Source organism: Populus trichocarpa, chromosome 6, assembly GCF_000002775.5.
Source record: "Populus trichocarpa isolate Nisqually-1 chromosome 6, P.trichocarpa_v4.1, whole genome shotgun sequence".
Lineage (NCBI taxonomy): Eukaryota > Viridiplantae > Streptophyta > Magnoliopsida > Malpighiales > Salicaceae > Populus > Populus trichocarpa.
Genome location: NC_037290.2, coordinates 3,234,582 through 3,248,989, shown reverse-complemented (window position 1 = coordinate 3,248,989; position 14,408 = coordinate 3,234,582). Strand labels below are relative to the sequence as shown.

Genomic DNA, 14,408 nt, shown 5'->3' with positions numbered 1-14,408 from the left:
TATATATTAAAACAAATAAAAAAATTATTTTGCATATTGTAGCATTGAAAAAACTTGTTTTTGGCATTTAATATATATATATATATATATATTTAGGCTTTATAATAAGTTTATCAAGCTCATTAAAAACTTAACCCAAATAAAATGGCCTTTGGACCTACATACCAATAAAAAAAATATTTTTTTAAAATAAATAGGTGTAAGAATTCACTCAATGACAAGAGTTTTGAATAAAATGGTCTAGACCTAATCTTGTGGGTCCAAAGCCTATTTTTCTATTCTTGTTGTTTCAATACCCATTTTAGAACCCAATATGAAATTATCCATGTAGATTCAGAGCAAGTGATTACCTTTAATATTCATTTATAATAGAGGTAGAAGTATTAACCCATAGTATTCATTGACTCAAAAGTCAAGAGTATTAGGCCCTACCATTGATAGTATAATATAATAAATTTATAGTAATTTAAAACAAAACTAGTAATATAACCTATCTCAAGTAGGATGTTTTAAAGGTTATAGTATCTTTCCTTTAATATAACCAGAAACCCTGTTTTTTTTCCCTATTTTTCTTAAAGATCACCGTGGTGTCCAGTGTGACAATACACATACTAAACTAGATGACTTTTCTTATAAGATTATCGATCTTCAATTTGGTTTAATTTGATGTCAATATGGTGTAATTCGATGTAGTTGAAGAACTTTACTCATCTTAGATACCAAAAATGTCAAAGCTGAATGAGCTTTTTATCTTTCTAAGATCAAAAATGCATTTTTAGGATCATTATTGCATTTCTAAATATTCTCAAAAGCAAAGTGAGAGGAATGAATTTTACTCATCTTACACACACACACATCAATGGTCGATGAAAATGGGTCAAAAAGTGCTAGTTGAGCTCTGTGTTTGGACTTAGCCTGAGTATTTTTAAAAAATAAGTTATTTATAAAACAAGAGATTCTTTAATATTTAAGTCAGTAATACTAAAAGAGAAATAATGTAATTAATGGTTGTTGTTGTTTAGGTCACAACACCCAAAACGACAATAAATTATTATTTTTAATAAAATAAAAAATTATACACCATTACTTTTCAATAAAAAATGGGATTGATTGTCAAACTTGATCAAAATATCATCTAATCAGAACAAGTGATCAAATATAAATTTCAAACTCATAATTTTGTCTTCAACAAAACAGATTTGATAAAATTAAAGAGCATTAGAAAAGGATAACTTTGTTCTATGTCATTTAATTTTTAAAAATAGATCTATGGTTAAAGAGTTTGCTCCCTCTCATAAATTCTTTAGTTTAAATATCCTAGCCATTATTTAAGAAAATTTATTTTTTAAAAAAATTCAAATCTATATGAGGGGTGCATCTTTAAAATTGTTTTAAAAAAGCTGGAAAATACCTATGATTATTGAAAAAAAGCAACGTCTTGATTTTTATTTTCAACCCCTATATTTAATATGGTGAAATCAATATCTTAGAAACCTTCACTGTCATTAAAGTTTCTTCTTCTTTTTTTTTTTGGTTATGAAGGAAAATTTTAAACTCGAGACCTCTTAAAAAAAAAAAAGGAGGACACTAATATCAATTGAGCTACAACTCATTAGACTTTCTTTCTATTTTAACAAACAAAAATTCACTTATATATATATATATAATTTTTTTAAAAAAAAAAATTACTCTTAGGTGGTATTATTTAACTAATTTTTACGTACCATATTAAATCTTCTTTCATATTCAATGAACAAGTGTATCGAGATAGGAGATTCAAAAGAAATTTATACTTTTTTATAAAACTAGTATTTTTGGCACATAAATTTGCATGTGTATTGTTAAAAGTTTTATAAAAATACAAAAAAAAAGAGAAAAATAAAAGAATCAATTAAATATTTTAAAATACACAAGCAGATATTATCAAACAATTGTATATCCAATAGCTTTCTTTAGTGAAGTGATTATTTATCTAGATATGATTTTATATATATATATATATATATATATATAATTGAAAGATAAAAGGATCTAGAGAATCAAGCCCTAGCGTGTCTAGATTTTAATAACCAATACAATTGTAAAACTTTTAATACTAAAATAATGAAGAGAAAACTTTCAAATTAAGTAACTTGTGTCAACATTTTCTTGCATTAATACATTCCAAAACAATATTTACAATCGAAGACAATGGGTGTTTAATTCAATGGTATTCTCTTCAATGAGAGGAAGTGATGGCTAGGAAAACCAAATGTTTCTTTGGGAAGAATTCAAGAGAAGGGTCCAGCCTTTGAGCTCAAAAGAAACAAGGGCAAATTGACCTCAAATAAATCTACTAATCGATAAACTGATTCTCAATCAAGTTCCCAAACTAAGAAGTTTCTCAATTGGATCCTCAATATATAATTTATTATTCAATTGATTTGTTCATTTGTATATGATGCCGGCGATGCTTCTTGGTTTATCCAGCCCTCCTTAATTAAGAAAACTTCGGCCCGCAATGAATGTCCATATCGTGCAACGTCTGGAAAATGCTTGCATGAACCAAGATATTGTTTCCATGCCCATTTATTTCCTACGACATTTCTTCTGTCTTCTTACGTTAGATATTCTATATTTACATCGCTATTTGTCTCCTGTAGGTTAGGACTGTTTCAAGGAAGCAGGTGTGGGAGATGTTGTTGTTGATGATGCAAGTCCAAGCCTATTAATAACTAATTTAATCTCCACTCTCCAGCAAACAATGAAAAGCCAAGTAAATCGCCGATAGGAACTACGAGAAAAGCACACAGAGAAAAAAAAAAAAAAAAAAAACTCCAGCAAACACCCTTCATCCTTATTTGAACAAAAACCCCTATGAAAGCTGGAAAAAAAATCAGACAAACATAGAATTTAATAATGATGTAGCAAAAGATTCATCATGTTGCTTCTTTAATTCTCTTAACGAAGGGTCAAAAAAGCTCCTTGTTTATACGTTCTTCTGATTTGCAGTGAAACAAGAAAAAAAACACATCAATCAAAGCTCAAAAAAACATTTTTCTCAAAAAAACAAAATGGGTTTTCAAGAAAATTATTTTAATCTCTTTCGGGTCGGCTTTAATTCAATAAATAAATGAGCAAAAAAACCAAAAGCATGCAATGCATCCTCACAAACAAAAAGAAGAAACAAAAGCATGAAAAGGAAGTCCTCGTAATTACTGAGGGAGAGCGATAAGGGCTGTCGACAACGACTTGAAAAAACAGAGGGAATTCTGTGTTGATTTGCGCGTGGCTAGAGAAGTATGGCGGAGAAGGGATGAAGGGGTTCTGCTGGTTCGGCGTGGTAGGTATGGATGGTGAGGACTGAAAAAATTATTGTTCAACGACTTAAAGAAACAATTATTGTTCATAAAATAACAAAATAGAAGAAGAAAGCTGAAATGGATAAAGTTTGAAAGAGTTCATGATCAACCAAGGAAACATGATTAATCATAAAAGTTGAACATACATAAAGAATTCAAAAGCTTATTTTTATTTAGAACGAGAGTTCTCAATGAAATAATTAACCATAAATCACAAGATTATCTCAAGATTCAAATGGTATCAATAAAAAAGCAGTTTTATTTGTATTAGTGTCTTAACTCAATTTTGGATCCTCAAAAATTATTTTATAAAAAATATTTTTTTATTCAAAAATCTAAAATATCATAAATTTAAAATTCAAAAATATTTTTGGGACAAAGGGAGATAAGTCTTTAAATTGTAATATGTCAAAAAGCTAGAAGAATAGTCAGATTGAGATATTTTGACAAGATTGGATGAAAAAAGACTTAATAGAAAGAAAATTGAGGTTGAAATCCAAACTTGACTAAAATTTAAAAAATTAATTAATTTTAAGGACTTAATTAAACTTCCAGTGTGTTTAATTGACTTATTTAAGGACTTAATTAAATTTCTATTTAGTTTTGTTAATTCAATCAAGAACCTAATTGAAGAAAAATCAAATTTGATGGTCTAATTCGGATCAATTCATAAAAATTAAAAGATTAGGAATATAATTGAAACTTTAAAAAACTAAATTGATGCAATTAATGGCTCAATTGAAAGGAATTTAAAGATCGAAGGCTGATCGATGATTAAATAGAAGGATATCAAAAACTAGAATCAGAGTAAAAAAAATATATATATAAGTTTGAGGATTGAAATTAATCAATCAAGAACCCTATACCAAAAATCACTTCTTACAAAACAATGAAATTATATTTTTCTTAGGTCAAAAGAAGTTTTACCTGTGCATCGTTTGTTTTGATCAAAGCCCCCTTCATGCCTTTGATTCTTCTTCGTCTCTCGACTAAACAAGACAATCTTCACACCATCTCGTACTTGAATTTCACTGTAAACCAAAATGTTAACCCTTGTTACACCGATGACACCTTTAAATTCTCCCCCAAAAAAGGTACCCAACACTATTCCACTTGTCAAGATAGCCTTGTACTCACTTGCTAGCCGCAGACATAGACAAGCATTTATCTTTAGTTTTAATAAATGGTCAGGAACTATTTTCAAACATCAATGGTTTAAGATAACCCAGGCTTTAGATCCTTCTGTGTTTTGTCCTATAAAATAGCTTAAAACCTTAACCCCAAACAGTTGGAGAGGGATTTAAACACTGTCATGAACATTATCTCTTTAGCCAAGACTGCAACGGCCAAGACTGCAACGGCCTTACTCCTTAATCTTTCCAGCCTAAAAAAAACCCAGAAATAGCCCTTAAATCATCACAACCCCCACTCGACAATCAAAGCCTCCAGCCATGACAGTGACCATTTAACCTGAAAACCCAACTCCATTTTCATCCATATCAAAGCTCCCACTATGCAGCCTCTATAAACACCACTACATCCTCAAAAACCAAAGATACCATAGGCAAACAACCACCCATGGCTGTACGTCAACCTCTCACTGACGGTCCAACCTCTTTTGAAGTCGAACGCAGCAACGCAGCCTCTCCAACTCCAGCAGCGTTCCTGCCACTTTGCACCAATAACTCTTCCTCCACAAGAACCGTGAGCCCCCAGCGTTCTAGCTCCACTAGCAGTGCAGCTGTGAGCCATCAGCGGCATCGCAGATCCTCCAGCAACAAGTTTTCAGCAGTTGCACAATGAGCACCACTATCTCAAGCCAAACACAGCAGCTTCATCGTGACGTCAATTGTAGAATCTCATTTTTTTCTCCATGGCATAGCTCCATCTTAGTTCTTGGTCCAGCCACCGTGACCTTTTCTAGCCGAACACAGCAGTTGTGCAGGCGAGACCAACCGTGAGAAGTCCAGCAGCCTTGCCTCTTCTTTTTGCCATTTGAAGCTTCAACTCGTTGGTCCTACCATTCTTGTCTCTAATCTCTTTGGAGTTGGCTACAACCAAGGTTAGAGAGAGTAAGGGGACTAAGTCTTTTATGTATGCTGATTGCATGAGTTAAAGTTATTAATTATTTCTGCATGCTTTGTTTGTTACCTAAGCCATGTTTGGGCTACATTTTTTATCTTGCTTAGACTCTGGATATATGTTTCTTTGACATAAGATGATATCTACCTTGCTTTGGAACCCTTGTAAGCAATGATGCATGAACCATGCTTGGAAATCTTCAATGATTGTCATGCATGATTTTTCTACAGTACTACTTTAAGTTGTGTATAGTTTTTGTCCTGGCCGTGAAAATGTTTTTTTGTTGATGAAGATTCAGAAGGTGCAAGGATTTTTTGTTCTTTTGTTTTGTTGTCCCATGTTTTTTTTTTTAAAAAAAAAAGAATCTTAAGCATGCATGTTTTGGGGTCCTGGAAAAAACGAGGTGCTGGGAAAAATTCATGCAATGTTTGGTTTTGATTCTTGACACGTAAAAATCTTCCCCATCTTTTGTTTATGGGTTTGGGTTTTGAATCCCCTCTGCTAGGAAAGAAAAAAAGGAAGGTTGGGACATTTGTTTTCAGCCTATTCGGACCAAGCATGGTATTGTATCAAGAAGCTTGATGTTTTTTTCTTTGTTATTAGGGTATGTTTGGAAAACATATCTTTAACAAATTTTTGGTGGTTTTATTTTACTTATTTTTTTTGTTTTGCCAAACAAAGTTTTAATTCTTCAAATTAATTTCTTATTTTTTTTCAAATGACTATTTTATATTTATCTTTTAATATTTGGAATTGTGACTTATATGCGAAGTGTTTTTCTGGGTATTAAATAAATCAATTTTTTTATTATTTAAAAACAACAAAACATTTTTTTAAAAAATACATTTATATATTTTAAATTACATATGATAAAGTATCTCAAAAATAAATCATATTTGCATAATTTAATATGTTGGTGTTTTTGTGCCTAAAGTGTAGCTATATGATTATTCTTTTATAGAACTTGATGACATGATTAGATAATCACAGCAATATTTTTAGGCTAGTGGTGGCTTCTGTTAAACTCAATAAGACTATAATGGCTACGGTCCATCGACATAATCAAATTTAAAATGAGCTATGATAAAGTAAATCTAGAACTTCATGGGCCTATACACCTGAGAGCAATTTTTAAAATATTCTATTGTAATTAGCACTCTAATTAGAATGTTTAGAAGTATTTAATCTCATTCTAGATATCACATGTCCATACAGGAGGTACCATAACAAGCTTAGTCTAATTTAGACATGATTACTTATGAGCTACCATTTGCCCCACAAGTATATAACCCATCTTAGGTCAATTACAAGACTCACCTATAATTGAAAAGATTAAAATCTCACATCTTGCTTTCTAGCAAGCTGGTCTTAATTTTTCTATACCCAAAAAAACTTATCATTGACTAATAAGTAGTGAAATATACTTAGTTGGCTATTTAAACAAGGTTGTATATAGCCTATTAATTTAATAACCGATTAACATTTTGATAAGGAGTTTGAAAAAGTTCAGAAATGTTTGATATCAAACATGAAATTTAAAGTAATTGATAAAAATAAAAAACATTTAAGCCCTTATTTAAGAAAACGAAAACAATGTATGCTTCTAAATTAGAAGAACATCTTAGTTAAAGAAAAATCTGATTTTTATTCAAAGTTCCACTAAATTTTAAAAAGATTATACTAATATCATAGTTTTTCAAAAAAAATATTACAAATAGTTTTTTTAAAATATGTGGGATAAATGTTAAAGATATAACATCAATAGAAATTTTATTATTAAAATTAAGAATATAGTCTTTCTAACTCTTGCTTCAAGCTCTCTTGCCCTTCTTAATTACTAATGATTGTATTCTTACAAAACTCAACCAGATTAAAGAAAAAGTAATTAAAGAAACCACTAATTATAATTATTGTTATTTTTATTATATCCTAATTGAATTAAAAAATATGAGGTTGTGTTTAATAATAAAAAAAACATGTTACAACTTTTTAACTAAAAAATTAAAAAGAAAATAGAGTATATGAAATTGAAAGTAAATATGAAATTTGTTAATAGATAATAAATTAGAAGATAAAAATATAAATATATTCCAATTATACATGTTCTCTAGTTCATCAAAAGCTATCAAGACATTATACACAAGTTTTAGTCAAATAACATCCAAAATCACTAAAACTGAAAAGAATATCTACACTTAGACATAAAAATATATTTTTTTAATTCTCTCCCCTATTTCTATAATCCTTTTATGTTTATTTTCTCCTATTGAGTAAGTATTGGTAGTTGCTTTATGAGGATTATAAATTTTCTTCTATTTTTCTATTAAAATCAAGAGTGAAATCAATTTCAATAATGCACTTCATGTACCGAGTACACGAAACCGAGAAAGAGTTTACATGTATAGAGCGAAAGAAAACATAAAATCAAATAAAAGGAAATAATTTATTAATAGTGTCTAATTATATAAATGACAGTAATTAGCTATATGCAAAAAAAGAGAGAGAAAAATAGAAAAGATATTGAAATTCTAAAGAAAAGGAATAAAAAAGCCTAATTATAGAAAAGGAATTGCAACTAATAATAATTAGTTAGGTACAAATAACAAAAAAATACAAATGGAAAAGATATTAAAAATATTAAGAAAATAAATTAAAAAGGGTACTATAATTTCAAATGGAAAAGCTATTAAGTTTTTATGAAAGGAATGAAAAAAAAAATAAAGGTATTAATTAGAATTTGGGCTGATTACTCAAAAAGAATGTAACAACTTCTAATTAGCTTTATACAAAAAAAAAACAAAAAAAACTAAAAATTATTAAAAAAAAAACAAAAAACAAAGATAATTATAATTAAAAAAAGGAAATACAACTAATAATAATTAGCCGTGTACAAAAAAGTGAAGTTATAATTGCAATTTATAAAAAAAATATTTAGAAATTAATAAAAAGGACTAAAATTCCACAAGTAGAATTAAAAACAGAAATGTTATTAAGATTCTTAATAAAAAGAAATAAAAAAATGTATTGAAATTCAGGCTAATTATAGAAAAGCAAATTGTAAGACTATTATTTAAAATTAGCATTACTCATGTAAAAAAAGATATGAAAAAAAGGTTTTAAATTCGTAATAAAAAAGAATAAAAACGCAATAATATTATAAAAGAAAAAATTAAAAACGGAAAAGGTATTATATTTTTTAAGAAAAGGAATAAAAATATTACAAATATGCCTAATTATAAAAAAATAAAATACAACCACTAATAATTACTTAAATAAAAAGGAAAATAATAAGTGTAAAAAGTATTAAATTTCTTTAGAAAAACAATTCATAATAAAAATTACTAAGATTTCTATATATTTTAGATATTAAGTTGATTAAAAATGAAGGGTACTATATTTTAATTGATTCGAATGTTTCAACTCATAATTATTCATACTTTTATATGTAGTATTGAATAAATTAAATCTAAATCTTTAAAGCTAAAAAGGAAGCATATTTACTTCAAGATTTAACGGTATCAAATTATAATTAAAGAAAAGAAATAAAGTGCAATATTTCTTACTTCATGTGCTAAGCAACCGTTTTGCACGCTTCGATGGATTGCAAATTAACAGGTAAGCCGTCCAGACAATTCTTTGCTTCAAGTGTTAATTTGTTGGATTTAAAATTAATAAATATAAAATTAAATGAATCAATTGATCATTACTTTTAATTTTGATAATAAAGTCATTATTATTGATAATAAACGTCATAATTTTGATTACTTTTAATTATAAACAATTCTTTACTTTTAAAATTGATAAATATAAAATTAAATGAATCAAAAAATCATGATAATAAAGTCATAATTATTGATATTCTATAAATTATATACCTGAGTTTCATTAACTTCTTTTAATTTTGATATGGACAATCAGAAAAGATAAGCATACTATAAATAACCAAATCTTAATTTAGAAGCGATCTAAAGGAAAAATAATAATAAATTACGGAATAGTAATTTATTATACCATGAGTAAGAAATCAAGATTCCAACAAAAAAAAAAGAAGCAGAATATTTCTCAAGAATATATATATATATATATATTAACATTATATAAATGAGAGAGCACGTCTCGTGTAGGTGCGCACTAGTAAGGAAGGCCTGCTTGTTCTTTCAAAAAAATACACCTACGTTACATCAACCTGTCGCTTTTAACTCCTTGAACATCTAAGAAATAAAGAGATTATAATGGCCAGCACCAGTCACTTCAATGTCTACAACATTAACATTTCGAGCTTTCTCCTTCTTGTTTCTCTCGTCATAGTCTCATTTTCACTCACCATCTGCTTTGCTTCGGAGTCTGAAGTTGGTATGTTCTTTATCTCTCTCTAATTACTAGTTGACAGATTTAAGCTGTTGTGCTCTTCTTTTTCACTGTTTACACTGCATTCTGTTATTTAATATTCTACTGACTGGCTAGCAGTGATTGATATATCGCAGAAATCCCAGATGAAATGTCACATTGTTGTGTTTTGAAGGATTAATTTATTGGTATCCTTCTGTTCGAAGAACAGGGAGGAGAAAAAAATCAATCTTGAGATTCAAATTTGTTTTTGAAGGTTTTTTCTTTAATTAAGGAAATATCACACTGTCCTCTTTTTCAGTGGCAAGGTGGTGCTACCAGTTGACAAGGTTAACTGGCTCTTAATTTTAATGAAGAAGATTTTGTGCTCTTGACCTCTGCATTTTATTTTTTAAAATTCTCGTGCATGTGGTTTAGAACCAGGAGATTATTTAAAATGTTGGACACAAAGGTCTAAGGGTCAGTGCGGTATTTTGTTTTAATTATTGAAACTGTATTTTATTTTAATTATAGTTTTAAAATTATTTGATTAATTAATATATATATATATATATATATATCATAATTTTGCATGTATCTTATTTAGGATTTTATAAAAAAAAATTGGTTATAAAAAAATTTAAATCTATTTTTTAAATTATAACTGCGAAAACTAAGATGATAACAAGCTTGACGAAGAATTATATATTTTGATTTTTTTTAGATATTATTGCCACATGTTTGAATAGTTATTTCACCTATTTTCGTTATATTATTTGCTTCGAAAGATGAACCAAGTTAAATCAATTTGTGATTTCCTTTTCTGAAAGTGATTTATTTTTCATTTTCTTATGTTCTTTCACTCAACTTTTAGTCCTAGGTAGAGCCAAATCTGTGCTTTATGTCTCCAAAAAAAAACAAAAAGGAATTTGGAACCTCCCTTTGGCTTTAATTTTTTGGAGGCTTGTCTTTAAGACTTGTTGGTCGTCCTTAGTGGAGATCCACTTCATATCATGAATAATTATCTTCATAAATATGATTTCTTAAACAGTCCAGTCAATTTAATTCTTTTCTTTCATCAACAGAGAAAGAAAGTGAATTTGCATATGTAGAAGGAACTGGAAAAGGGCCAAAGAATTGGGGAAAGATTAACCCACATTGGGAAACTTGTGGTAAAGGACAAATGCAGTCTCCTATCGATCTCCTTGACGGGAGGCCAGTGCAAGTTTTTCCCAACTTAGGAAAGCTGCGTAGGGATTACCAAGCAGCTCCTGCAGCCGTGAAGAATAGGGGGCATGACATTACAGTAAGCTAGCTACTTCTTTTCCCTTCAATAATTCATGGATTTACTTAAGAAGCAACTCATTCTAATTAAAAACAAGATTCATTTTAATCCACCTCTGCCATTGTAGCATGCATAAGATCGTTGACCCTATAAAGAATGGACCCTATAAAGATTTTGATCATAATTTCGTCGTTGAATTGTTGGTAGTTGACCAGTATTCAGGCTACAAAAGTATGCATCAGAAACGCTTGTTATCTGTTACTTTTCGACAATGACTTTGGAAGAAAAAAGGTGTGACAGATTTATTACTCCATTTGAATTTCTTACTAGGTGATTTGGAAAGGAGATGCAGGAAAAATCACGATTAATAATACTAGTTACCAGCTGAAGCAAGGCCATTGGCATTCACCCTCAGAGCACACATTCAATGGTTCAAGGTTTATTTGTTTGCCTTCTTTATTATTGAGATTTTGAAAGTTTATTTGATCTCACGTTAATGATCCGATCTCTTCCACCTACTCCACTTCACACTCTACAATTTTCTCCCATAAAGATCTAATGTCTATTCAAATCTTTCTTCTCATTTTTTAACAGGTATGACCTGGAGCTTCACCTAGTTCACTATAGCTCTCAGGGAGGGGTAGCTGTTTCTGCAATTGTTTACAAATATGGTCGGCCTGATCGCTTCCTTTCAAGGGTATTGTGATGTCTTTCAGTTGCTTACAAATTTGTTCGACCTGGAACTTCTCGTAAAGTTCGATTCTCATCTTTAAATCTGAAGTTCTTTTTTTGAGCGCTACTATTTCCCCCTTTTGGCAGTTGTTCCACCATATAACTCATGTTGACCCCGAAGAAGAGATAGATGCGGGGATTGTCAACCCAGGAGATATCAAATTTGGGAGCAGAAAGTATTACAGATATATCGGTTCCCTTACAAGTCCTCCTTGCACCGAAGGTGTTATCTGGACAATAGTGAAGAAGGTGCTTTTACCAAAACATTCACATTCCATTTCATCTTCAATATATCTTCTTCACCGGCATGATGTATATGATTATTCTGATGCATTCTTCTATAAACAGGTCAGGACAGTCTCAAGGGAGCAAGTCAAAGCATTAAGGGATGCTGTTCATGATGTAAGTACTTTTAGTTCAGTTTAAGGATGCATTTCCAGTTAATGTCTCTAATTTTTTATTTGGAAATGTGCAAGTGAATCCTCTGAGAGCATTTTCAGAGAAAACAACAATGATGCTTTAGGCACTCTCGTGCTCGTCTGTGTACAAGACCAAAGCAGTTTTACTGATTTAACATATCTGTTGGGTTCTTTTGTTTAAGGGATATGAGGCAAATGCAAGACCAACTCAGTCATCGGATGGAAGAGCAGTTTTTGAGTACATTCCAAGAGTGATTCAGGCCTCTGCCTAGCTAGTAATACAAACTGAAGAGTAAAGAACTCAAGAGATCTTCATCACGCAGACTTCTGTATATCATTTATTCAGCTGGTTTATTGCCATTATACTAAGATTCCATGCCGAATATCTCTATATGGTACCACAAAAACCGAGATTAGGAAAAAGGGAAGGAGTGTTCCTTTGCCACTAGTGTGTTCCCATTAGCCGTTGAGCTTTCTCTAAACCTCCATCCTTGTTGAGTACATATCTATCTATGATAAATTCAATAAAATTATAACGTATTATATAGCTTCTTTTAAGTAAGTAATTAATTTTTGTGTCCAAGCTAGACAGACTTAGATGAGTTGCAACTACATATTTCATTTTTGCAAGCCAGCAATTTTGAAACAAAGCGTTTGCTTGTTTCAGCATGTGTAATTCATATAAAAAAAATGTTGTGTGCTCTATCAGGCTAGCTGTGATGAAGAAACTCAAGCTGGGAGAATCAGTAGAGGCATCCGCGGGTAAATGCTTAAAATTAGTGCGTATTGATGATTGAGACATGGCAAAGAAAATGCCTTCAAGTACTGCTGGCTGCGCTAAGGGAGAGACAACTTAATTACATGTTGAGTAGACAGCAGTTAGGGCACAAAAATAGAGCAAATGAACGCTCAGAACTGTAAAGTAAGAGAGACAGCAACTTTTCGGAGCTCAAAGTCTCTAGACTTGGACCTTATGAAATTAGAGTTTTTGATATATTCTGAAAAGCCAGTAATTTATAAAAATTGTTCTAAAAATAATTAATATACAATTGTTTTTATAGTTGCAAACTCACCTAACCTATATAGAAAAAAATGATTTTTTTAGCTTAATTTAAGGATTTTCCTAGCCCCAGATGCTGCTAGCAAGCTGACCTCGTAGAGAAGGAACCTCCTCATCAAATTTCAACTCCATCCGAAGTTTGTTTAAATACAAAACTATATAAAACAAGATACACAAACTTATTTTAACAAATATTGCTATGTGAAGAGGAAAAACTCCATTAATCTTAGTTTAAAGCTCACCTTGACAGTAAGACAGCATCTGCGATCCACGAAAAAGAACGAAGAAAACACCAAATTAGAGATGCTCAGCAGAAGTCAAACACAGACATTCTCAAACTAAACCAACAAAAAAGAAATCATTTATCAAAGAGAAAACAAAGGGGGATTGAACACAAGACGTACCAAGAAAAACATTCTCGATGAATATTGTCGTATTCGATGGCCTTGTTCTTCCCTCCAGTTTTATCAAACTTGGATACCAGCATATCCAAAACAACTGGTGAGGCAGCAAATATTGAACTCGTAAGTGCCTCTCTCAGCTCATTAGAATCAATTTTGCTACTCGTGTCCTTATCAAATCTCTCATAGATATATATATGAACTCATGTTTTTCTTTTATATATATATATATATATATATATATATATATATATATTGTGATTTTATATTTGGATAAAAAAAAATATTAAACCCCGTTGAGTTTATAAGTCAGTCGTAAGTTTGATGGGTTAATTTGCAGTATCCGAGTTATTTTTTCTTTTTTTTTAATGTATTTTTTGTCCCTTAATTTAAAAAAAAATACAATTTTATCATTTGTTATCAATGATCTACTTTTTCTATCTTAGTCTCACACATCTATCATGGTTTTTTTTTCTTTTAAGAAAATATTTCATCCAAAAGAATTCTCATACGCTTTATTGTTGTGTAAATAAAAAAATATTTCATCCAAAAGAATTCTCATACGCTTTATTGTTGTGTAATTAAATAAAAAATAACTTTTGGGATAAAAAAACTTTATTAAATCCGATGACGTGCATGACTTGTGTAGTTTGGTTAGTTGATTAAAGTTTACTTGTTTTTTTTTAATTGAATACTATTTTTATACCAATTTGGTCATTTAACATTGAGTTAATTAAAGATTGAGTTTTCCAGTTATTATTT

At 30.0% G+C, this 14,408-nt stretch overlaps 1 protein-coding gene across 1 annotated transcript; it reads left to right on the top strand.

The window, feature by feature from the left end:
• The first annotated feature begins 9,542 nt into the window (after positions 1 to 9,542).
• On the top strand, positions 9,543 to 12,751 carry LOC7496119 (alpha carbonic anhydrase 4). The gene is made up of 7 exons (XM_002308891.4): positions 9,543 to 9,776; positions 10,835 to 11,055; positions 11,365 to 11,471; positions 11,629 to 11,731; positions 11,854 to 12,015; positions 12,115 to 12,168; positions 12,368 to 12,751. The coding sequence occupies exons 1-7, from the start codon at positions 9,656 to 9,658 to the stop codon at positions 12,455 to 12,457; spliced, it is 858 nt and encodes a 285-aa protein (XP_002308927.3). The 5' UTR covers positions 9,543 to 9,655; the 3' UTR covers positions 12,458 to 12,751.
• Positions 12,752 to 14,408: the final 1,657 nt, after the last annotated feature.